Source organism: Pelophylax lessonae, assembly GCF_965119305.1.
Source record: "Pelophylax lessonae genome assembly, chromosome: 13".
Classification (NCBI taxonomy): domain Eukaryota; kingdom Metazoa; phylum Chordata; class Amphibia; order Anura; family Ranidae; genus Pelophylax; species Pelophylax lessonae.
In genome coordinates, this window is record NC_138780.1 from 4,306,906 (window position 1) to 4,331,051 (window position 24,146).

The 24,146-nt window shown below is 48.1% G+C and overlaps 1 protein-coding gene across 1 annotated transcript in view; it reads left to right on the forward strand.

The window, feature by feature from the left end:
• Window positions 1–24,146, forward strand: part of CGN (cingulin) — a 72,904-nt gene that overhangs the window by 26,529 nt on the left and 22,229 nt on the right. Inside the window, exons 2-9 of the mRNA XM_082275723.1 lie at window positions 10,947–12,042; window positions 15,406–15,494; window positions 16,859–16,928; window positions 17,012–17,110; window positions 17,210–17,358; window positions 21,485–21,623; window positions 22,129–22,341; window positions 23,112–23,260. Coding sequence (XP_082131849.1) covers window positions 10,960–12,042; window positions 15,406–15,494; window positions 16,859–16,928; window positions 17,012–17,110; window positions 17,210–17,358; window positions 21,485–21,623; window positions 22,129–22,341; window positions 23,112–23,260 — 1,991 coding nt within the window. The 5' untranslated portion in view covers window positions 10,947–10,959. The remainder of the gene's footprint in view (window positions 1–10,946; window positions 12,043–15,405; window positions 15,495–16,858; window positions 16,929–17,011; window positions 17,111–17,209; window positions 17,359–21,484; window positions 21,624–22,128; window positions 22,342–23,111; window positions 23,261–24,146) is intronic.

Genomic DNA, 24,146 nt, shown 5'->3' on the forward strand with positions numbered 1-24,146 from the left:
CTCATCGACAGTCCTGTGTCTGCACAGCACCGGCTTTCCTCTAGTTGCCCATTAATGTCACTGGGTAGCCATTGGGAAAGGGGATAGCCATGATGGCTCAGTGGTTTCTCCTCCTGAAGGACAACCGTGTCTGCATAGCACCAGCTTTCCTCTAGTTGTCCTTTAGTGTGACACCGCTCCTCGGAGGTGACACCATGTCCCCGGCCAATGGTCCCAACCTGTCAGGGCTGATAAGGCAGTGAGCGTTATTACAGCTCAGGATCGATACGTTGTGGCCATTTGTTTTACAACCTCTTCCTTCTGTGCCGGACATACATAAACCACATAATAGACCATTAATGATCGGAACAGTCGGCCGTCCATATTGATCGGTCGCCTCTGATTGGGGTGGAGAGTAGAAAACCGGCACTTGCCTGCCGAGCCTGAAAAGTGCACCTCCGAAATTCCTTTTCCTTCTATTCTGTAAAGCCTATAATCCCCATTGTGTGCCGCTTTGTGTAATGGCGTCTCCGGTTCCCAGGGGAGGATCCGATGTTCCCTCTACCTGTCTGAGTTCACATTCAAAAGGAAACTAATTTTTTAGGCATCCTTTGATCCTTGTAAGACCGCCATGCCTGGCTCCGACCGGTCCGCTGACCGCCATGCCTGGCTCCGACCGGTCCGCTGACCGCCATGCCTGGCTCCGACCGGTCCGCTGACCGCCATGCCTCGCTCCGACCGGTCCGCTGACCGCCAAACACCACCCCCCGACCAATCCGCTAACCAGACGCAGCGAGAGCGGGCAGAAATTTGATGAGCTGATGATGGTGGTGATCTGATAAATGCAGGCAGGTGTTTCTGAGACTCAGGATTACGCTACATGTGACCGATTTCAGGACCGAAGATTTGTAGGATTGTTCAGAGCACAAAGGACTGGAACTGGCAACCAATCATACAAAAATCACGATTCCAGAAGGAATTCCATTGAATCTACTGACCAGCAGACTAACCATAGACTTGTTGCGATGTACAGTCTGATCACTGGGGGAGGGGAGTGGGATATCATTTCAGCCTAGGCAAAGACACTGGGTGGAGCTGTCCTTTAATTATAGAAGGTGGAGCTTTTCTGAAAGATGATCCTGTAAATTGGGGCATGTCCGGGATTTATTCAATGTGTAAAGGTACTGACCGGTCCTCTTGCACATGGCGCGCCCTACTCAGGGCCATCTTGGTTCCGATTACCGTAAGTTTGCTTCCCGCCGCCGAACTTGGCAGATGGCAAGCTCCTGTCGGCCCTGCGCTTCTGTCAGGCCACTTGGACCGTGGAGGGGGAGCCCACAACTGCAGGAATGTCTGTCCGCCTCCACGGGAACAGGCACACACAGGGCAGTCGGATCTGACTCCCATCTGTGTGTGTTCACCAGACCCAGCCGCCCAACTTGGAAGCTGTCATTAGCCTGGCACTGCTGTACCAATAAATATCGCCTGATCGATAATTTACATTTTTATTCTCGTGGGTGATTGTGTAGGCGGGGCCCCAGTGCACTGCATTGCCCGGGACCCTTTACCACTTTCTGTCCAGCCGCAGATAGACTGCTGCAGGCTGGCTCTCCCAGGCAAAGCCTCGTACATGTACAGCACTCGCCTGGGAGGAGCTAGGGGGCGATCGCGCGGCGGCGCCGGCACGCTCCCGCCCCCCCTCGTCAGCGGGGAAGCTGGCGTGAGTGTCAGGCAGCTCTGATGGCCGCCTGTCACCGGCGATCTCTTCCCCACTGACAGAGAAGGACGGACGGCTGATGTAAACACAGCCGTCTGTCCTTCTCCCTGACATGCTATATAGGACCGCATGTCTCTATGGTCATCTCACAAGCCACGCCCCCCACAGTTAGAATCACTCCCCTAGGCTTACATTTAACCCCTTGATCACCCATAGGATTAACCTCTTCCCTGCCAGTGTCATTAGTACAGTGACAGTGCATATTTTTAGCACTGATTACTGTTAGTAATGTCACTGGTACCCCCAAAAGTGTCAAAAATGTCAGTTAGGGGGTCCGTTTTGTCCGCTGCAATGTCGCACTCCCGCAAAAAAATCAGATCGCCGCCATTACTAGTAAATAAATGACATAAATCTTTCCCATAGTTAGTAAACGCAATAACTTTTGCGCAAACCAATCAAAATACGCCTATTGCAATTTTTTTTTTTTACCAAAAATATGTAGCAGAAAATAAATTGGCCTAAAATGTAAAAATATTTTTGATTTTTACATTTTTTGGGAATGTTATATAGCAGAATGTGAAAAAAAAAAAAAAAATTATATATATATATATATATATATATATATATATATATATATATATATATATATATATATATATATATATATATATATAATATAATATATTTTTTTTTTTTTGTTTATAGCACAAAAAAAAAAATCGTAGAGGTGATCAAATACCACCAAAAGAAAGCTCTGTTTGTGGGGGAAAAAAAGGACGTTCATTTAGTTTGGGTACAGCGTCGCACGACCGCGCAATTGTCCGTTAAAGTCACGCAGTGCCGAATCGCAAAATAGCGCCTGGTCATTCAGCAGCAAAATCTTCCGGTCTTAGATGGCACCGCTCGTCATTTCGATATTATTCCTCATTTGTGAATTTTGATACACTTTTGGCAGACTGAAGTCGTTGTGTTGGTGGAAGTATCGGAGGTCGGACGATGGATCATTTATGGGTCGGATGTGATCGGTGTGCGAAGCTCCAGATTCCGGATCACTGTCTCCGGTTTCCTGCGCTCAGATCTCGTCCTCTCTTTAGGATTCCTCCTTTTTGTCCTCGGGGCGCCCCCACCAGGAACAGAGTCCTCTTTGATTGGTTTTTTGGCGGAGCGGCTCGGGTGTGATGATTGATGGGGGCTCTGCGGCCGGTCCCTGGAGATAACGGCTTGTGTCAGGTTTTCTTTTGTCCTTTTTTTAGAGAAGCCACTGAGGAGAGGTCACATGACTGCAATTTGAATCCCAGTTATCTTAATGGGGGAAAATCTATTTCCTAGTTAAAGGTTAATCTGTGTCTATTCTTCCTCCTTTGGGTCCCCCCCCCCCCCCAATATACATACTAATGACATTCTTCAATACGACCTTTGTATTACAGTCCTTATTATAGACCTGGTGATGTCATCACTGGCTCCCTGTGCTTCTCTATTGAATGCAGGCAGATCGCAACTGGTGGGAGGGGCCTGTATATAGCATACTGAAAACTTCACAGCCCCTGCCTCCTGTACTCCTCCCAAGAACCCTGATGAAAGCAGTGGGAGGAGTTATGCATACATATAGGGCCATCTTTATTATTGGATTGGACCATGGGCAAACTTTCCTTGGGCCCTCCCAAATGGGGGAGCTTCTTTGGGCCCCACAACAATGACTGGGCCTGGGGCAGCTGCCCCCTTTGCCTTGTGTTAAAATATGTATGCAGGGCCATCTTTATATTACTCCTAGTGATGTCATCACATAAGCAGTGGGAGAAGTTATGCATACATATTTTATCACTACATATAGTCCTAGTGATGTCATCACTGGGTGTCTGTGCTGTGCTTCTCTATGCAATGCAGGCAGATCATGGCTGGTGGGAGGGGCCAGTATATAGCTTCCTGAAAACATCTCGGTACTCCTCTGAAGAGCCCTCAGCCCTGATGCAAGCAGTGGAAGGAGTTATGCAAATATTACAATGCCTTGATGGGTGGGTGCCAGCTGCACTTGTGATGCTGAGCCTCCATGATTGAAAGGAAGTGGGGCCAGGGACAGTGGACTAGTCAGGAAAGGAGGCGGGGACAGTGGACTAGTCTGGAAAGGAGACGGGGCCAGGGACAGTGGACTAGTCGGGAAAGGAGGCGGGGCCAGGAACAGTGGACTAGTCGGGAAAGGAGACGGGGCCAGGGACAGTGGACTAGCCAGGAAAGGAGGTGGGGCCAGGGACAGTGGACTAGCCAGGAAAGGAGGTGGGGCCAGGGACAGTGGACTAGCCAGGAAAGGAGGTGGGGCCAGGGACAGTGGACTAGTCAGGAAAGGAGGTGGGGCCAGGGATAGTGGACTAGTCATGAAAGGAGACGGGGCCAGGGACAGTGGACTATCAGGAAAGGAGACGGGGCCAGGGACAGTGGACTAGCCAGGAAAGGAGGCAGGGGCCAGGGACAGTGGACTAGCCAGGAAAGGAGGTGGGGCCAGGGACAGTGGACTAGCCAGGAAAGGAGGTGGGGCCAGGGACAGTGGACTAGTCAGGAAAGGAGGTGGGGCCAGGGACAGTGGACTAGTCAGGAAAGGAGACGGGGCCAGGGGACACTGGACTAGTCAGGAAAGGAGACGGGGCCAGGGGACACTGGACTAGTCAGGAAAGGAGACGGGGCCAGGGACAGTGGACTAGTCAGGAAAGGACAGGGCCAGTGGACTAGTCAGGAAAGGAGACGGGGCTAGGGACACTGGACTAGTCGGGAAAGGGGGCGGGGCCAGGGACAGTGGACTAGCCAGGAAAGGAGGTGGGGCCAGGGACAGTGGACTAGCCAGGAAAGGAGGTGGGGCCAGGGACAGTGGACTAGCCAGGAAAGGAGGTGGGGCCCTATCTGACTGGCTGCAGCTTCTAATGCACATTGTGGGAAGCTCACAGTGTGCAGTGGTTGTTTATCATTCTTTTTAATCAGTCTCATGATGGCGACCTCAACTTTTCCATTCCAGATGGTGACCGACCTGACTGCTCAGTTCTCTCCTGTCACCGAGGCGTCATTTATAGACTGACAGCACTGTGGGTGGAGTTGGCCCCTCCCTGCAGGAAGCTGATATGAAGAGGGATCGGGGTCCTTGTACTAGCTGTGCTCAGTCTGGCCGGGGGCATTGGAGGGTTAAATTCTGGCTTGGTTCTCTCCTGTCGCTGAGTCAATATCAGAAGGTAAATATTCTGAGTGCCAGGAAAGGTTCCTGAGACGGACGCATGAAACTCTGATGGGGCGCAGCAAAACTGTGCCTGAGCAAAGCCACCTTCTGCCAAGGACGGCCTGCTGGGATTTGTAGTTCTGCACCAGGAGGTGAGTGGAAGGGGGCAGAAGTGGTCTGTACTTCCATATGGGGAGGACATGGTAGGACTTGTAGTTCCACACCAAGCAGGCAGGGGGCTGAGATTGTCAGGAATTCCATATGGGGAGGACAGGCTGGGACTTGTAGTTCTACGCCAGGCAGAGGTTGTCTGTATTTCCATATGGGGAGGACAGCCTGGGAATTGTAGTTCCACATCAGGTAGAGGTTGTCTGTACTTCCATATGGGGAGGAAATGCTGGGACTTGTAGTTCTACGCCAGCAGAGGTGTTTGTACTTCCATATGGGGAGGACAGGCTGGGACTTGTAGTTCTACACCAGGCAGGCAGGGGGCAGAGGTTGTCTGTACTATATCCATTTGGGGAGGACATGCTGGGAATTGTAGTTCTGCACCAGGAGGTGAGTGGAAGGGGGCAGAAGTGGTCTGTACTTTTTTATGGGGAGGACAGGTTGGGACTTGTAGTTCCACACCAGGCTGGCAGAGGGTGTCTGGAATTCCATATGGGGAAGACATGCTCAGACTTGTAGTTCCACATCAGGCAGAAGGTGTTTGTACCTCTATATGGGGAGGACATGCTGGGACTTGTAGTTCCACACCAGGCTGGCAGGGGGCGGAGGGTGTCTGGAATTCCATATGGGGAGGACATGCTGGGACTTGTAGTTCCACATCAGGCAGAAGGTGTTTGTACCTCTATATGGGGAGGACATGCTGGGACTTGTAGTTCCACATCAGGCAGAGGGTGTCTGTACTTCCACATGGTGAAGAAATGCTGGGACTTGTAGTTCTACATCAGGCAGGGAGCAGAGGTTGTCTGTACTATATCCATATGGGGAGGACATGCTGTGACTTGTAGTTCTACACCAGGCAGGCAGGGGGCAGAGGTTGTCTGTACTATATCCATATGGGGAGGACATGCTGGGACATGTAGTTCTACACCAGGCAGGCAGGGGGCAGAGGTTGTCTGTACTATATCCATATGGGGAGGACATGCTGGGACTTGTAGTTCTACACCAGGCAGGCAGGGGGCAGAGGTTGTCTGTACTTCCATATGGGGAGGACATGCTGGGACTTGTAGTCCCACACTAGGTGGGGGGGGTAGATGAATGCAGGAATTTGGGGAGTTGAAGTTCAGTACTCTGGAAGGTGACCACAGAGGTGTCATTGGTCTCTTCTGTCCGGGGGGGGGGGGGGGGGGGGAGGAGAAGGATGACCTCACCTGTGCTGTGAAATCTCGCTACTCATTTACCTGTGCTCAATTCTGGGTAATGAAGGAGGGGGAGGCGGCATTTCCTCAGTCTCCCCTCCCCCAGTGATCAGACTGTACATTGTAACTTTGTAGAAGGAGGAGGAGACATTTCCTCAGTCTCCCCTCCCCCCAGTGTAGCAGGGGTCTGATCTGTATCAGAGATTTGTGAGCTGATGAGGGATCACATGACCTCCTGCCATGGCTTGTATGAAATGCCTCCATAGGGATCCCTGTAGGGACTCTCAGGCTCCTCCCTGATATCTGTGTCCTGGAGGCCTCCCTGGTGTTGATATTGGAGGAAATCTACATCCGACGGCAATGATTAATCCGGTCACCTGGGCGGGGGGGGGGGGGGGGGGAGCGAGTCCCGCACTCACTTCCTATATCAGGTCCGCAGGCTCTGGAGGTTTAATGATCAACCAGCCCTCCAGCGCCAGGAATGGGACACGCCTGGGACCTTCCGTATCCAGGAATAGTCCCTGCGCAGAGAGTGTGAGGGCCGGCACCCTCTGATCTATGGCTGGGGACAGGGACACCGCTCACCTGCTGATTTCCTCCTTCTAAAGGGAACCTCCGGTGTTCTGTGAGTACAGATTACCCTGAAAATTACCCTGAAAATTACGCAGGAGTGATTTTTTTTTTTTTTTTTTTTTTTTCCTTATAATATGACGTTTGCATTTGCTGTTCCATATTTTGATTCTATTCCAAAACCGATAAGCAGATGTGTGAAGTGCTCCCTCTGCTGGCCATCTGTATATTGGGGTATCATCCCAGCTCAAGTTTATTCTGCTTTATATTTTCATTAAAATTCTGCATTGTAAAAGAACTATCAGTATGTTTCTGCTAAATCCCCCAAACTTTGATCGATTTATCGATCTACACAGTATCCGACATAAGTAAATACACCCCTCACATTTTTGTAAATATTTTATTCTATCTTTTCATGTGACAACACTGAAGAAATGAGACTTTGCTACAATGTAAAGTAGTGAGTGTACAGCTTGTATAACAGTGTAAATTTACTGTCCCCTCAAAATAACTCAACACACAGCCATTAATGTCTAAACCACTGGCAGCAAAAGTCAGTACACCCCTAAGTGACAATGTCCAAATTGGGCCCAATTAGCCATTTTCCCTCCCTGGTGTCATGTGACTCGTTAGTGTTACAAGATCTCAGGTGTGAATGGGGGGCAGGTGTGTTACATTTGGTGTTATCGCTCTCACTCTCTCATACTGGGCACTGGAAGTTCAACATGGCACCTCATGGCAAAGAACTCTCTGAGGATCTGAAAAAAAGAATTGTTGCTCTACATAAAGATGGCCTAGGCTGTAAGAAGATTGCCAAGACCCTGAAACTGAGCTGCAGCACGGTGGCCAAGACCATACAGCGGTATAACAGGACAGGTTCCACTCAGAACAGGCCTCGCCATGGTCAACCAAAGAAGATGAGTGCCGTGCTCAGCGTCATATCCAGAGGTTGTCTTTGGGAAATAGACGTATGAGTGCTGCCAGCATTGCTGCAGAGGTTGAAGGGGTGGGGGAGGGGTCAGCCTGTCAGTGCTCAGACCATACGCCGCACACTGCATCAAATTGGTCTGCATGGCTGTCGTCCCAGAAGGAAGCCTCTTCTAAAGATGATGGACAAGAAAGCCCACAAACAGTTTGCTGAAGACAAGCAGACTAAGGACATGGATTACTGGAACCATCTCCTGTGCTCTGATGAGACCAAGATAAACTTATTTGGTGTCAGATGGTGTCAGGCGTGTGTGGGGGCAACCAGGTGAGGAGTACAAAGACAAGTGTGTCTTCCTACAGTCAGCATGGTGGTGGGAGTGTCATGGTCTGGGGCTGCATGAGTGTTGCCGGCACTGGGGAGCTACAGATCATTGAGGGAACCATGAATGCCAACATGTACTGTGACATACTGAAGCAGAGCATGATCCCCTCCCTTCAGAGACTGGGGGGCAGGGCAGTATTCCAACATAACGACCCCAAACACTTCCAAGATGACCACTGCCTTGCTAAAGAAGCTGAGGGTAAAGGTGATGGACTGGCCAAGCATGTCTCCAGACCTAAACCCTATTGAGCATCTGTGGGAATCCTCAAACAGAAGGTGGAGGAGGGGAAGGTCTCTAACATCCACCAGCTCTGTGATGTCATCATGGGGGAGGTCTCTAACATCCACCAGCTCTGTGATGTCATCATGGAGGAGGGGAAGAGGACTCCAGTGACAACCTGTGAAGCTCTGGTGAACTCCATGCCCAAGAGGGTTAAGGCAGTGCTGGAAAATAATGGCGGCCACACAAAATATTCACACTTTGGGCCCAATTTGGAGATTGTCACTTAGGGGTGTACTGACTTTTGTGAGATACTGTGTGTGTTAAAATATATATATAATACATATTTTTTATTTATTTTTCAGATTCCCTAAAGCAGTGATGGGGACTCTTGGCACCCCCAGATGTTTTGGAACTACATTTCCCATGATGCTCATGCACTCTGCAGTGTAGCTGAACATCATTGGAATCGTAGTTCCAAAACACCGGGGATACGAAGGTTCGCCATCACTGCCCTAGAGAATAAAATGGCGGTCGTTGCAATTTTTCATGTCTTGCAGTATTCGTGCAGCAGCCACTAAGATCACTTTTAGCAAGTGAAGAAATTGCCGGCTGAAAACAAAGATATCTGAATGCTGCCTGTAGCTGCAACCATCCTCCAGATATCACCTCTTCAACCTAAAGACGTCATATGATGTCCCCTGCAGGCTCTGTGCTCCTCTATGCAGCACAGGCAGATCGCAACTGGTGGGGGGGGCCTGTATATAGCTTATTGAAAACTTCACAGCCCCCTGCCTCAGTACTCCTCTCAAGAGCCTTGAACCCTGATGCAAGCAGTGGGAGGAGTAATGCATACATACAAGGCCATCTATAATATTGATTGGACCCTGGACAAACCTTTCCTTGGGCCCACCCAAATTCACTTATCAACTATTTGCAGGCTCAAGGAGCAGCTTCTTTGGGCCCCACAATGACTGGTCCTGGGGCAGCTGCCCCTTTTGCCCTGTGTTAGACGGCAATGCAGGCAGATTGTGGCTGGTGGGAGGGACCAGCACATAGCTCCCTAAAAACATCACAGCACTCCTATCCAGAGCCTTCAGCCTTGATGCAAGCAGTGGGAGGAGTTATGCAAATATTTAAAGCGCCTTGATGGGTGGGTGTCAGTCTGGAGAAGTGGGCATTCCTAGGCAGGCTGTATTTGCATAGGTAACCCCCCCCCCCCCCATGTGATGCTGAGCCTCCATGATTGAAATAACGAATAGGGGTGGGGCTGGGGAGCAGGGGGAGGGGTTATGCAAATAGCAAAATTGCTTGAAGGTTGAGTGTCAGTCTGGAGGAGTCAGGAGTGGGTAACGCCCACATGTGATGCTGAGCCTTCATGATTGAAAAGGGGCGGGGCCAGGGACAGTAGACTTATTATAGACGCTAGGAAAGGAGGCGGGGCTCTGACTTGCTGCGGCTTCTAATGCATATTGTGAGAAGCTCGCGGTGAAATCGGAGGAAGCTGTTTCAGTCCAGGGAGAGGAGCCTGTACACCCAGAGGTTAGAGGGAGGATTTCAGTCCAGGGGAGGAGCCCATACACCCAGGGGATTTCAGTCCGGGAGGAGGAGGCGGTACATCAGAGGATGGAGGGAGGATTTTAGTCCAGGGGGAGGAGCCTGTACACTTGGTGGGTGGAGGGAGGATTTCAGTCCTGGGGAGGAGCCGGTACACCCGGAGGTTAGAGGGAGGATTTCAGTCCTGGGGGAGGAGCCGGTACACCCAGGGGATGGAGGGAGGAGTTGATGACTGCTAAGATAAGCTCAGTTAGCCTTGTAGAGTGTTTGTTGAGCATCACATGGCTGCCTCTATATATAATTTAGAAACGTGGTACAAGCTATTTGCCCTTTTACTATTTTTGGTTTAGTTTTACTTTTTTCCTTTTATAACTTCAACTCTGAGAATTACCTTTCCCACGGTAGGATTGCATCCTGCATGGCGCACTCTGGAATGTCGCCCATTGTCGGGTTACAGTGACAAGCAGAAATATGTCACCTGTCCAGTTACTGCCTATACACTTGTATTGTATGGGACAGCTGTGGGCGGGGCTATTCCAGCCCTGGGCAAGTCCCCCAGTGGGGCTGAGCCGATGGCTTTTATTTCGTATAGTTCTGGTATTCAAAATATTTGGTGGGGAGAAGCCGTTTTACTAGTTTTACGTGCCGAGAACCATCACTGAAACCTTCCTATATGTTTGTTTGTGACCGCATCAAACCTCGCTGACCACCATCCTGCTTGCCAAGGTGAGGGAGGGCTGTTGCCATACAAATGTAGATTTCAGTTTTGGGTGGTGTCTCAGCCCCTCCCACAAGGGTGAGATTCCCCACAGTAGTTTGTGTCTCTGCCCCTCCCACAATCGGGAGATTTCCCAGCAGTAGTTTGTGTCTCAGCCCCTCCCATAATGCAGTTGTCCAGAACAGGGATTTCTGGAGGACATGGCTCATCCTTGAAGTTTATAGTTATTTGTGGTTTGACCGTAATGTCGAATTTTGGGGGTCATCGTATTTGAGGGTTCCTGTTCTCACTGTCTCTTGTCTTTCTGTTTTTCTAGACGAGGTTGTTGAATGGAAAGACGTATTCATGGAGAGATGGCTGACCAGCCCATGCCTGTGGGTCAGGGTGTCCAAATCCGATTTATAGATGACTTGAAGGAGAACCACAAGCCGCGGAGGGGAAGATCGAAGCAGGAGTCCTACGGGGTGGCCATCCGCGTCCAGGGAATCGATGGACAACCTTTTGTGGTGCTGAACAGTGGAGACAAAGCCAAGTCTTCCTATGGCGTGCAGATAAAAACCGACAACAGCTATGGAAACACATCCCCCAACCCCCCACCTGACTACCAGGGAATCTCCTCCAAGGCCAATCATACAGTCCGGTCCATCGGCTCAGACCTGGACATGCCAGAAAACCCCTATGAGGTTAAAGGCTTCAAACCAGCCGGATCGCAGTACAGCAGCACTTCGGACGAAGATCAGAACTCCAAGCCTCGCAGTAAGCCGCGGGCCCTACAGCCTACACGAAGGGAGGAGCTTAGGCGATCCCAGTCACACAGTTCCTTATTGGATCATGAATTGGAAGATTCATGTGGCTATGATGGACACTACAGCGAGCGGTCCTCCACCCTGGACACTACGTACTCTCAGTCTTCCAGCAGTCGTGGCAGTCTGAAGAAGCTCGATAATGGCGAATACTCATCCAGAGGTGGGTACAAACCAGCGACCAGCCAACAGCCTACCTCCTATTCCAGCAGATCTTCTCAACAGAGGAAGGACATCCCCTCGCCCCCTTCACCAAAGCTACCGAGCGAAGACATTGACACCAAACCCCTCTCCTCTGTTGACTCGCTCATCAATAAATTCAACAACAAGACCCAGACGCGGGGGAGGACGGGGCGGCGCAGCCATGTTCTGAAAGAAGACAGGAAACGGTCGCAGAGCCTGGACGGGCGGAAGTCTCACCAAGACACCGCTGACTCCCGGGAGGTCCAGACCATGGAGAGGAACATACAGCCAGAGAATCGGGCGTTCACCAGGCAGACGCTGGAGAAGGATGTCAGCAGGAGCCAACTGACCAAAGAATGGCTAGATCAAACCATGGAGGAACCGGTGACCCAAAGACCGCAGAGGATGGTACAGGCAGAAATTCAGGTAACTTCCATGTCCAAAATCCAACCAAAAAAAAACTTGGTGTTAAATTGGTGTTTTACTGTAAGACCGTGGTCTCCAAACTTTCGAACCAAATGGCCAGTTTACTGTTCTTCAGACTTAACGGGGACTGAACATTGGCCACTTGTGGTAGAAAATGTCCTGGTGCCAGTGGGAGTAAACTATGCCCTATGTTTGCTGTCAGTGGGAGGAATAGTGGCCCATCATTTGTGTCAGTGGAAAGTATAGTGGCCTGTGGCAAGCATCGCCACTTACAGAGTATTTTGTCAGGAATAATTGTCCAACTGTATTATGTGTGTATTTTATGCGTAAACGTAACCCGTGCAGCACCTGTAGGATTTTGTATTGTGTTAGCTGCTGGCTCATGAATGTGTATTGGAAACCCCTGCTGTCCCTCTGTGGAGACCCCATATAAGTATCTTGTTTTAAAGACCAGTCCTGTGAATAAAAGAGTTAGTTGACCTTCAAGCCATGTGCCGTCTGGTTATTGGAGGGTTTGGTATATTATACGCTACCAGGATTATTGTATGCTGTGTCTGACTACCAGTGGAGATATCGTGGATCATACTGTTACTCCGCTACATGGCCCATTTATTTATTTTTTTGTTTCAGTGGGAGGAATTGTGCCCCAAGGGCCAGGTAAAGACAAGCAAAGGGCTGCATCTGGCCCTTGGGCCACAGTTTGGCTACCACTGCTCTAAGAGATCTCCAAGTTTAATTAGCAGCTTCAGGCACCTACCTTTTTAACATGATTGGTTGTTTATTGTTCATTGGAGCTTCAGACTTTCCGAACTATGACATACTTAGGATGGGGAGTGGCCACCCATGGCTTTTATTTAATTCTTCCAAGCCTCTGTGACTGATCGAAGAACAAGAACTTTATTTTATGGAAATAAAGTGTTTCATCCTGGAGAAACTCGAAGTAGCACACTAGTGAAGAGCCAGCTAGTAGTAGTTGGTCACATTCAGCTGGACTTGTTCTGGATTCTGAAGACTTTTCGTAGCTTTTCCAAGCCAATTTCTCAGATATAATGAGCGTCGGGAATATTCCCCCAACATTTAAATCTATGCTGGTAACACCGACACCTTCATCCTTTCACCACCATTGAATGTGTAGATCAGCCTTTTTTAAAGGTGAAGGAATTCTTAAAATTTCTGGTCCCAAGGAACTCCTCCTAATTACTGTATCTATGGATCATCATACATCAATGTGATGGTCACCAGGTAGAGTGCTCCTTATATTTTGTGGTGATTTTGAAAGTTTCTTCCTTACAGGTAGTTAAAATGATCATTGGTGTCCACAGGTAATTTATCTTCGAGGCAGAAATTGCTCAAGGAGCCTATTGTTTTACGCAACCATGGTTGAGACTCCGGTGTAGATGTTGGTATTCCAAGAATAGGATGAGAGCTTTAAAAGTTGTGACGCCACCCTGTTCTATATATAATCCAGGAATTCTGTGTAGGTGTTAATTATTTGATTCACTTTATCACAATCTCTTCCACATAAAATGCCGTTTTATTACTTCTACCCCGGTGATTGGACAGCAATTCACATCTTCAGCCATGGGAATTGAAGGAGTAACCCCTATGCAGAGTTCCTTACACCAAGGATGAGATTATATAATTGGAACAGGGCGATTTCACAACTTTCATACCTTCCACCCTGTTCTTGGACAATCAACATCTGCCTTGACTTGTTTCTTGGTGATTGGCTGAAGATGTAAATGTTGGGTTATATTCCTAACATTCATTAAAACGGAAGAAGAGTCTTGAAGCTACAAAATTTCTTCAACATTACAGAACAAGTCCAGTTGGATGTGACCAACCTTCAGAGATATTCAGGAGTCCCAATCTTTAGCGTGTCCTGCTGTGCTGGGACATGTGGTTACTCAAGCAAATGTTATGTTGCATGCGTACCCTGTACTGTCGTTGTGTGATGGACTAATCTTGAAAGATATACTATATTGTCAAAAGTATTGGGATGCCTGCCTTTACACGCACATGAAATTTAATGGCATCCCACTCTTAGTCCGTAGGGTTCAATATTGAGTTGGCTCCGCCCTTTGCAGCTATAACAGCTTCAACTCTTCTGGGAAGGCCGTCCACAAGGTTTAGGAGTGTGTCTATGGGAATGTTTGACAGTTCTTCCAGAAGCGCATTTGTGAGGTCAGGCACTGATGTTTGGCGAGAAGGCCTGGCTTACAGTCTCCGTTCTAATTCATTCCAAAGGTGTTCTATCGGGTTCAGGACTCTGTGCAGGCTAGTCCGCTTCCTCTACCCCAAACTGGCTCATCCATGTCTTTATGCACCTTGCTCTGTGCAGTCATGTTGGAACAGGGAGGGGCCATCCCCAAACTGTTCCCACAATGTTGGGAGCATGAAATTGTCCAAAATGTCTTGGTATGCTGACGCCTTAAGTGTTCCCTTCACTGGAACTAAGGGGCCAAGCCCAACCCCTGAAAAACACTACACAACCCCCCCCCCCCTTTTCAACAAATGATTTGGCCTACTGCACAAAGCAAGGTCCATAAAGACCTGAATGAGCGAGTTCGGGATGGAGTTACTTGACTGGCCTGTACAGAGTCCTGACCTCAACCCCATAGAACACCTTTGGATGAATTGGAGCGCAGACTGCGAGCCAGGCATTCTCTCCAAAATCAGTGCCTGACCTCACAAATGCGCTTCTGTAAGAATGGTGAAACATTCCTGTGGACCACCTTCCCATTGGAACCCTTGTCAGTTTTTATTTTTGTGTGGTTTTCTCATTGGGGGGAGATTTTCCCTTCCTGTCTTGGAGATATGGCAGGAAATTAGAATTTCCCTCACTTCAGAGATATTTTCTATCTTAGACCTCTCAAATGACTGCACACCATACAAAGCGGTCAATCCTAAAAGTAGTAGCAGTCTGAGCTGGCGCCATGCTCCTGATGCGTTTCGGACAGCGTCAGATAAGGCAGCTACCACTGTACGGTTTTGTATGGTGTGCAGTATTGAAATAGCTTCTATACCTTTTTTATAGTTTGCAGTCAGGATGGACTCTCATTTAACCTGCACCCGACAGTGAGATCCACCAAACCGGGATGAGGAAGCTTGAGCGGAGACCCCAAGCCCTCTCTAGGCTTACCTTTAAAACAGTTGCCACACGTTGGAAGATTTCCTCTTTTTGCCCCGGTAATGGTCACCAGGACAAATGGTGATAAAGAATCTCTCCAGCGCGGATACAGACAGCAATAGAAATGTGATGGAGGGTTTACCCTTGCAAAAAAAAAAAGCTTTTTGGCTTTAGATACACTTTGGATTTTATATACTATGAGATGTCCAGCTGATGTTTCCTCTTTCCTTCAGCAGCTGAAGAGTACCCCAGACCTCCTGAAGGACCAAAAAAAAGACAGTGACCCCACCCGGGAAATGATCTACAACATCTTGCGGGACGGGTAACTATGGCTGAATGTTTCCAACTTTCCACATCAAAATAAGGAAATTCTTGCAAAGCGATCACTAGAAAAATGCCACTAAAGAGTCTCCACCCAGAACTTTTTCACTGTTCGCTATATATTTGAGTTAAACTGCCTGATACTGTCCGATTCTGCACAGTTACTGTAGTCATTATGGGGAGTTCCCACCAACCATGATAGCGATCCTATTTTTTTTTTTTTTTCATATACTGGAGAGGTTAGAAGGTTTCTCCGGTTGGAGTGACCCATAAAACAATGCAGTCCTTCTAGGCACTTGAGGAACCTTACACCATAGGTGACTTGGAACCACTATAGAGCAGTGGTGCAGTCTTCTCAAAATTTGAAGCACCTTACACCATGGGTGACCTGGAACCCCTAGAGCAGTGGTGGAGTTATTCTACACATTTGAAGCACCTTACACCATGGGTGACCTGGAACCCCTAGAGCAGTGGTGCAGTTATTCTACACATTTGAAGTACCTTACACCATGGGTGACTTGGAACCCCTAGAGCAGTGGTGCAGTTATTCTACACATTTGAAGTACCTTACACCATGGGTGACTTGGAACCCCTAGAGCAGTGGTGCAGTTATTCTACACATTTGAAGCACCTTACACCATGGGTAACTTAGAACCCCTAGAGTAGTGGTGGAGTCCTTCTAGACATTTGAAGCACCTTACACTATGGGTAACTTGGAACCCCTAGAGTAGTGGTGGAGTCCTTCTAGACATTTGAAGCACCTTACACCATGGGTGACCTGGAACCCCTAGAGTAGTGGTGGAGTCCTTCTAGACATTTGAAGCACCTTACACCATGGGTGACTTGGAACCCCTAGAGTAGTGGTGGAGTCCTTCTAGACATTTGAAGCACCTTACACCATGGGTGACTTGGAACCCCTAGAGTAGTGGTGGAGTCCTTCTAGACATTTGAAGCACCTTACACTATGGGTAACCTGGAACCCCTAGCACAGTGGTTGCTCAAGTCCCCCAACAGACCATCTTTTGGAAATTTCCTTTAAATAAAATCGCTCTCATAACTACCAAGCCATTGGCATTGATTTTAATGCATGTGTGCAAGGTGAACGAAATCCTAAAAACATGTTGGGGTTACTCGAGGACTGAGGTTGGGAACCACTGCCCTAGAGGAACTTTAGTAGCTAGAAATATAATTGGTGCCCAGGTTGTAGGTCTAGTTCCCATGGAAAGTACTGTTTCGGCTTCATATTGAGCCCAACCAAAGCTGGTTATTCTTAATGCCTGAAGTGCCAAAAAGGCATCCTTCGCCCAGACAGGGGGATTGTGGCCAACATATGCTTTTTACATGGAGATGTATTCTTTGTTTCAGATCTAATGACAGCGAGGTTTTGCTGAGGAAGAAGACCGGCCTTCTCCTGGAGAAATTTCAAGCCTTACAGGTAAAAATGGTAAACGGATATCGTAGCACAGATTGAGCGTCTATCCCAGGTTCCTATTAAAGGTAAATGTTGTGTCTCTGCAGACCTCTCCTGGAGAAGACACCAGGAATGTGGTCAACCAGAAGAAGGAACTGGAGAAGAAAGTCTCTCAGCTCCAACAACAGCTGGATGATGAGATAAAGGTGAGACTAGGACGTCACCCCTCCACCTCATTCCTTTATAAATGTTGTGTTACCTGACTCTGCCTGACTGGATCCTGACCCCTGTTGGTGCTTTTTCAGCAAAGGATGAAGCAGGAGATCTCGCGGGATCGTCCCACAGCCTCTGTGCAGAGATTGGAAATCCAGCTGGAGGAGAGCATGGAGGAATGTAAGAAGCTGAGAGAGTTGTTGGAGAAGAAGAAAAATGAGCTGAGCTCTATGAATCAAGAGTAAGTCTATTGCTGTCCTCCAACCCTCTTCCTGGCCACAACCTTTAATAGCAAGTCCAGCCAACAAGTGAAATTATTCATTAGACTGTATGCTAAAGACATGGATTAGCAAGTTTGGGGTGGAGGAACTTGACTGGCCTGTACAGAGTCTTGACCTCAACCTGATAAAACACCTTTGCACTGGTTCAAATCAGTCAGATTGAGGTCAGGACTCTGTGCAGGCCAGTCAAATTCCTCCACCCCAAACTGGCTCATCCATGTCTTTATGGGCCTTGCTTTGTGCACTGGTCCAAATCATTTGTTGGAGGGGGGATTATGGCGTGGGGGGATTTTTCAAGGGTTGGGCTTGGCCCCTTAGTTCCAGTGAAGGGAACTCTTAAGGCGTCAGCATACTAAGACATTTTGGAAAATTTCATGCTCCCAACTTTGTGGGAGGAGTTTGGGGATGGCCCCTCCCTGTTCCAACATGACTGTGCACCAGTGCACAAAGCAAGCTTCTGGGAAGGCCGTCCACAAGGTTTAGGAGTGTGTCTATGGGAATGTTTGACCGTTCTTCCAGAAGCGCATTTGTGAGGTCAGGCACTGATGTTTGGCGAGAAGGCCTGGCTTACAGTCTCCGTTCTAATTCATTCCAAAGGTGTTCTATCGGGTTCAGGACTCTGTGCAGGCTAGTCCGCTTCCTCTACCCCAAACTGGCTCATCCATGTCTTTATGCACCTTGCTCTGTGCAGTCATGTTGGAACAGGAAGGGGCCATCCCCAAACTGTTCCCACAATGTTGGGAGCATGAAATTGACCAAAATGTCTTGGTATGCTGACGCCTTAAGTGTTCCCTTCACTGGAACTAAGGGGCCAAGCCCAACCCCTGAAAAACACTACACAACCCCCCCCCCCCCCCTTTTCAACAAATGATTTGGCCTACTGCACAAAGCAAGGTCCATAAAGACATGGATGAGGGAGTTTGGGGTGTAGAAACTTGACTGGCCTGCACAGAGTCCTGACCTCAACCCGAGAGAACTCCTTTGGAATCAATAAGAGCAGAGACTGCGAGCCAGGCCTTCTTGTCCAACATTTCCTGACCTCACAAATGTGCTTCTGGAAGAATGATCAAACATTCCCATAGACACTCCTAAACCTTGTGGATGGCCTTCCCAGAAGAGTTGAAGCTGTTATAGCTGCAAAGGGTGGGCCAACTCAATATTGAACCCTACAGACTAAGACTGGGGGGTCATTAAAGTTCATGTGCGTGTAAAGGCAGGCGTCCCAATACTTCTGGTAATATAGTGTATAGTCAGCCACTAATGGAGCTTTGATATTGTATTGAGTATATTCTAGGTCATTGTACCCTTATTCAGCATTTCCGAGGTGATTAGAAAGCTTCATGTCAGTGACAAATCCATTATAAATCTATCCGAGTCCAGACAAGCCGAGGGTGCAGCTTCACGTCAGTGACAAGTGCATTATAAATGTCATGTTAAGTTAATTTGTAGCTGGCAATATACGTCTGTATCCCTTTATCTTACACCCCGCAGCCAGAGCTGAAAGATAACGCCATAATGTACCTGATTCTGTCTCCTAACAGGTGTCGACCTTCTGTAACCTATACAGTACCTTCACAGGCTCTGTATATACTAGAGCTTCGTCTGTATTAGTTGAGATACAGTGACACCTGTAGGCACAGCAGAGGTACTGCAGGCAGAGTCCCTGCCATGGAAGAAATACACTATATAGCAAGACATTGTAGACAATTGGGCTCTTCTAAGCTTGTGGTAACAGTTTGGTGAAGACCCTTTTCTGTTTCACCATGACTGTCTCCTGTGTACAAAGCCAGCTCCATAAAGATATGGTTTGACCAGTTTGGTGTGGAGGAACTCTAGTGGCCTGTACAGAGCCCTGACCTCATTCCTACTTTTTGGAAGACCTTTTGATATAAGGACTTCCCACCCAACATCAATACCTGCCCTTAACCCCATGAAACAGCCTTAGAATGAGGTCTTCTCACCCAACATCAGTACCTGCCCTTAACCCTACAGAACACCTGTGTTATGAGATCTTCTCATCCTGAAGGTGTTTAGTAGGTTTGAGGTCATTGAGACACATAGTGCACACAGCCCTGACCTCAACCCTACTTTTGGAAGACCTTTTTATATACGGTCTTCTCACCCACCATCAGTACCTACCCAAACCCTTTGGAACACCTTTTGGTATGAGGTCTTCTCACCCAAAATCAGTACCTGCCCTTAATTCTTGAGTGTCCTGCAGGGAGCCCTGACCTCAACCCTACTTTTGGAAGACCTTTTTTATATACGGTCTTTTCACCCATCAGCAGTACCTGCCCCTAACCCTACAGAACATGTTTTCGTATGAGGTCTTTTCACCCAACATGACCCTACTCTTGACCCTACAGAACGCCTGTGGTATAAGGTCTTCTTACCCAACATCGGTACCTGCTCTTACCCTATGAAACAGCCTTAGAATAAGTTCTTCTTACCCAACCTTAACCTTCCAGAACACCTTTAAGATGAGGTCTTCTCATTCTGAAGGTGTTCAGTGGGTTTGAGGTCTTCGAGACTTTCGAATGTCCTGCAGAGAGCCCTGATCTCAACCCTACTTTTGGAAGACTTTTTTTAAATAAGGTCTTCACACCCAACATCAGTACCTGTCCTTAATCCTATGAAATACCCTTGGTATGAGGTCTTCTCGCCCAACATCAGTACCTGCCCTTAAACCTTTGGAACACCTTTTTCGAATGAGGTCTTCTCACCCAACATGAATACCTGCCCTTAACCCTACAGACCGCCTGTGGTAAAAGGTGCTGTTCCAAGGCGTTAAGGGCAGGTACTGATGTTGGGTGAAAAGACCTCAAACCAGGTGCTGTTCCAAACATCAGTACCTGACCTTAACTCTTTGGAACACCTTTTGGTATAAGGTCTTTTCACCCAACATCAGTACCTGCCCTTAACCCTACAGCACACCTTTGGGATGAGATCTTCTCACCCAACATCAGAACCGGCTCTTGACTCTAGGAAACACCTTTTTGGTTTAAGGTCTTCTCATCCCAAAGGTGTTCAGTAGGGTTGAGGTCATGAAGGAACTTGAGTGTCCTGCACAGAGCTCTGACCTCAACCCTACTGAACACCTTTGGGATGAACTGAAATACTGATTGTGAGCGAGATCTTCTCATCCATCGGTACTTGACCTCGCGAATGGCCACAAATTCCCTCAGCCATCCTCCAAAATCTTGTGGAACTTCTTCCCGGGAGATTGGAGGATGTTAAGGCGCTTTTCCACTGCATGGAACCGAACGGTTCGGCTCGCTTTTGTGCTTTTCCACTGCTGGTACCGCATGGTACGGTGTAAGAACGGTTCGGTACTGCGACGCTTTTCCACTGCATGGAACCGAACGGTACGGCTCTCTAATAGTACCAACCTCCGATTGTGGTTCCAAGAGGTACCATATCCCACAATCCTTTGCATGCAGTCACTTCTAACCACTGATTGGTCAGAGAATCGTTGTTATCCCATCCACTTAACTTTAGTACTACTTTAGTGGAAAAGCAAACCGTACCGAACCGTTCCAACATCGTACCATGCGGTACCAGCAGTGGAAAAGCAAGCAGGGCCGAGTAGAGCCGAGCCGGTACTTGCAGTGGAAAAGTGCCATTAGAGCCACAAAAGTGGTGGGGGCATTCCATATAAATGACCAGTGGAAGAGGAAGCAACTATAAATGAATGGGCGTTTTTCTGGAATGGGATGTTAAACAAGCTCATGATGGCCAGATGTTTAGACTCTTGCCATATAGCACGCACACCATTGTTGGTCTTCTGAAAATGCAGCTTTCCTGGCTGTGTCTGGGTATGGTGTTCCTGAAGATGCAGAATATTCAAAGAAAATTTAAGTACAGATGAAAATTTCTCAGTGATTGTAGATTTGGATGGCAGGTCATGGATTTGCACTGATGTAACAGGATTTGCTGCATTTCTCTGTTTTCAGGGTATGGAAGGGGGGGATGGAGTTTTGGGGGTTCCAAGAGGCCTCAGGGTTGTATCCACACACCAGGCGGGTGTAATACACAGCTGAGTAGATGTCCCAACCTGCTGGTGATGTTTTGTGTTCTGTTGAACAGGTTGATAGAAATTCGGATGAGCAAGGAACAGGTGGAAACCAAAATGAGATCCCTGGAGGTGAAGCTGCAGGACGCCAAGGAAGAGGTGACCAGGCAGCGGACGCAGGGGGTGTCAGGAGACAAGACCGCCCTGTTGAAGGTAACCTTTGACCCCTGCTATCAAGGCCACCCCCAACCCCCGCTTCTGAGCAAGCTACTTCTCCCCTGAGGGCTAGCTTGGTGCTGCAGCTTGCTTTAGCTACTGTCCCTAGTGCCGGTTTTACATAAATGGGTAAAACGGAGCGCAAGCCTTCTTCTTCAAACATATGGCCAATATCTGGTATTCAATTGACATGCTGTCCCTGACATAGAAGGCACAGATCTTTTTTAGTGGGAACTGGCTAAGTATCACATATGGTGTACAGAGTCAGGTGTATGTCTGCCCAGAGTAATATCACAAGAGTGCCAAGACATGACCGTTCAGATAAAGTTTGTCACTGTAGTCACAAAAAAACACAGCAATGCGTTTTGAGAGTCCTCCTCCATCAGGGCTGAGCCTAGTGTGGCTATTTCTGCGTGTAATAACACAGCGGGTGATGTAGTGGCCTCCTTGGTATAGGTCACCTACACATACCGCTTCCCACCGCACTTCCTCCATCCTTCAGGAGCTGCAAGAGATGCAAGAAGAACTAGATGATGTTATACAGATCCGCTACAAGCAGGAGGAGCTGCTGAGACAGAAGGATCGCGAACTGACAGCCCTGAAGGGGGCGCTGAAAGATGAGGTGGCCAATCACGACAAGGAGATGGACCAAATACGTCAGCAGTACCAGAAGGACTTGCAGCAGCTAAGGAAAAACATGGACAACGTGTCCCAGGTATCGGAGGATGCACGTTAGAACTTTAGAGTCTGCCTGTGTTTGTCTGCCATTCTAAGGTGCTACATCTGTGGTGCATGCTTCACTGCTTCGTCTGCCTGTCCAGCCAATGTTCTACCACCCTGCGTCATTGTCTCCACGTTCGTCCCATGCCTATAATTGTGACCTCACCTGTTTTGTCCTTCAGCCTTTCTCAGTTCGTCTCTTGTCAATATGGTCTTCCATCGTCTCATCGGTGTTTGTTCTTTCCATTATCTGACCCGTTTTAATCAACTAATGCCTTGTTTCCACTGAGCGGAACGGTTTGGGTACAGTTTAGAAGAGTTATAATGGTCCGGCCTATTCAGGTGAGCGTTTCCACTGCAAGTCTGGACTATTATCTGGACTGAGCTTTTCGTTTGACGTGAGCATTGACATTTTCCTCTCCGCCAATCAATGGAATGTATTGTATGATGCCAGTAGCTCCGCCCTAACTGTACCATACCATTTCCTATGGCCCTACATCTGAAGGAGGAACAGGAATGGTGCGGTTTGGTTCGGTTGTATGGGCCACTTTCATAATGGAAACACTCAAAATAGCGTACCGTACCGATCCGCTCAGTGGAAACGAGGCATAATTGTCCCATGTTGTCTTCTTATTAGTTTGTTACATGGTTACCAATTTTAGTTGTCCTCTTTTGACTTGGGTCTCCCTAATGTTCCAGCCCTCTGATTTTATGTCCCTCTTCTGACTTGACCCATCCTCTGTCTGTACCATCTTCCCCCCACAGGATCAGATCAGCCTGGAGTCTGAGCGTCAGAAGATCAATCAGGTGGTGAGGAACCTACAGAGGGAGTTGGATGAGAGCAGCGATGAGATCAACCAATGGAAGGAGATGTTCCAGAGGAACAAAGAGGAACTCTTACAAGCAAAGAAGGAGTGAGTATCCACAGCCCTGCTCTTGATCGATGCTTATATTTTGTGAAGGTCTTTACTTGGGGTTAGATTCATATTAGTCAGTTGCTATCGTATTTAGTGCCAGGTCATTGTGAATTGGGGTCCCATTTAGAGAAAGTAGTAATATCATTGTGATAAGACCGTGATGGCGAACCTTGGCACACTAGATGTTGTGGAACTACATTTCCCATGATGCTCATGCACTCTGCAGTGTAGTTGGTCATCATGGGAAATGTAGTTCCAAAACATCTGGGGTGCCTAGGTTCGCCATCACTGTGATAAGATATTCCATTGTTGTGACCTGTCCCTTCCTTCCTTTTTTTCTATTCATGGTATTTCTATTCGTTGCATATCATCATCACATGCACGTGGCCAAACGTTTTTGAACACTGAACATCACATCTAAATGAGCTTGTCAGATATCCCCACAAGATTTTGGAGGGTGTCTGTGGGAATTTGTGACCATTTGTGAGGTCAGGTAGTCCTGTTGGATGAGAAGACCTGGCTCTCACGTTGAGCCTCACATTGGGCACCAAAAAAAAAAGACCTGGCCTATAATCGGTGTTCCTGTTCATCCAAAAGATGTTCAGTAGAGTTGAGGCCAGGTTTTTTATGAAGGAGGCTCAAGTTTCTGCACAAGTTCCAAGACCATCGCACCTAAATGAGCTTGTCAGGCATCCCTTTCCAAAGCCGTGATCATTAATCTAAAGTTTGCCCCCTTTTGTGACTAGAACATCCTTCACCCTTCTGGGAAGACTTTCCACAAGATTTTAAAACGTCTGTTGGATTTTGTACCCATTTTTGAGGTCCGTGACTGAGGTTGGATGTGTGAAGACCTGGATTAAACGTTGGGCCTCACATTGGGTGT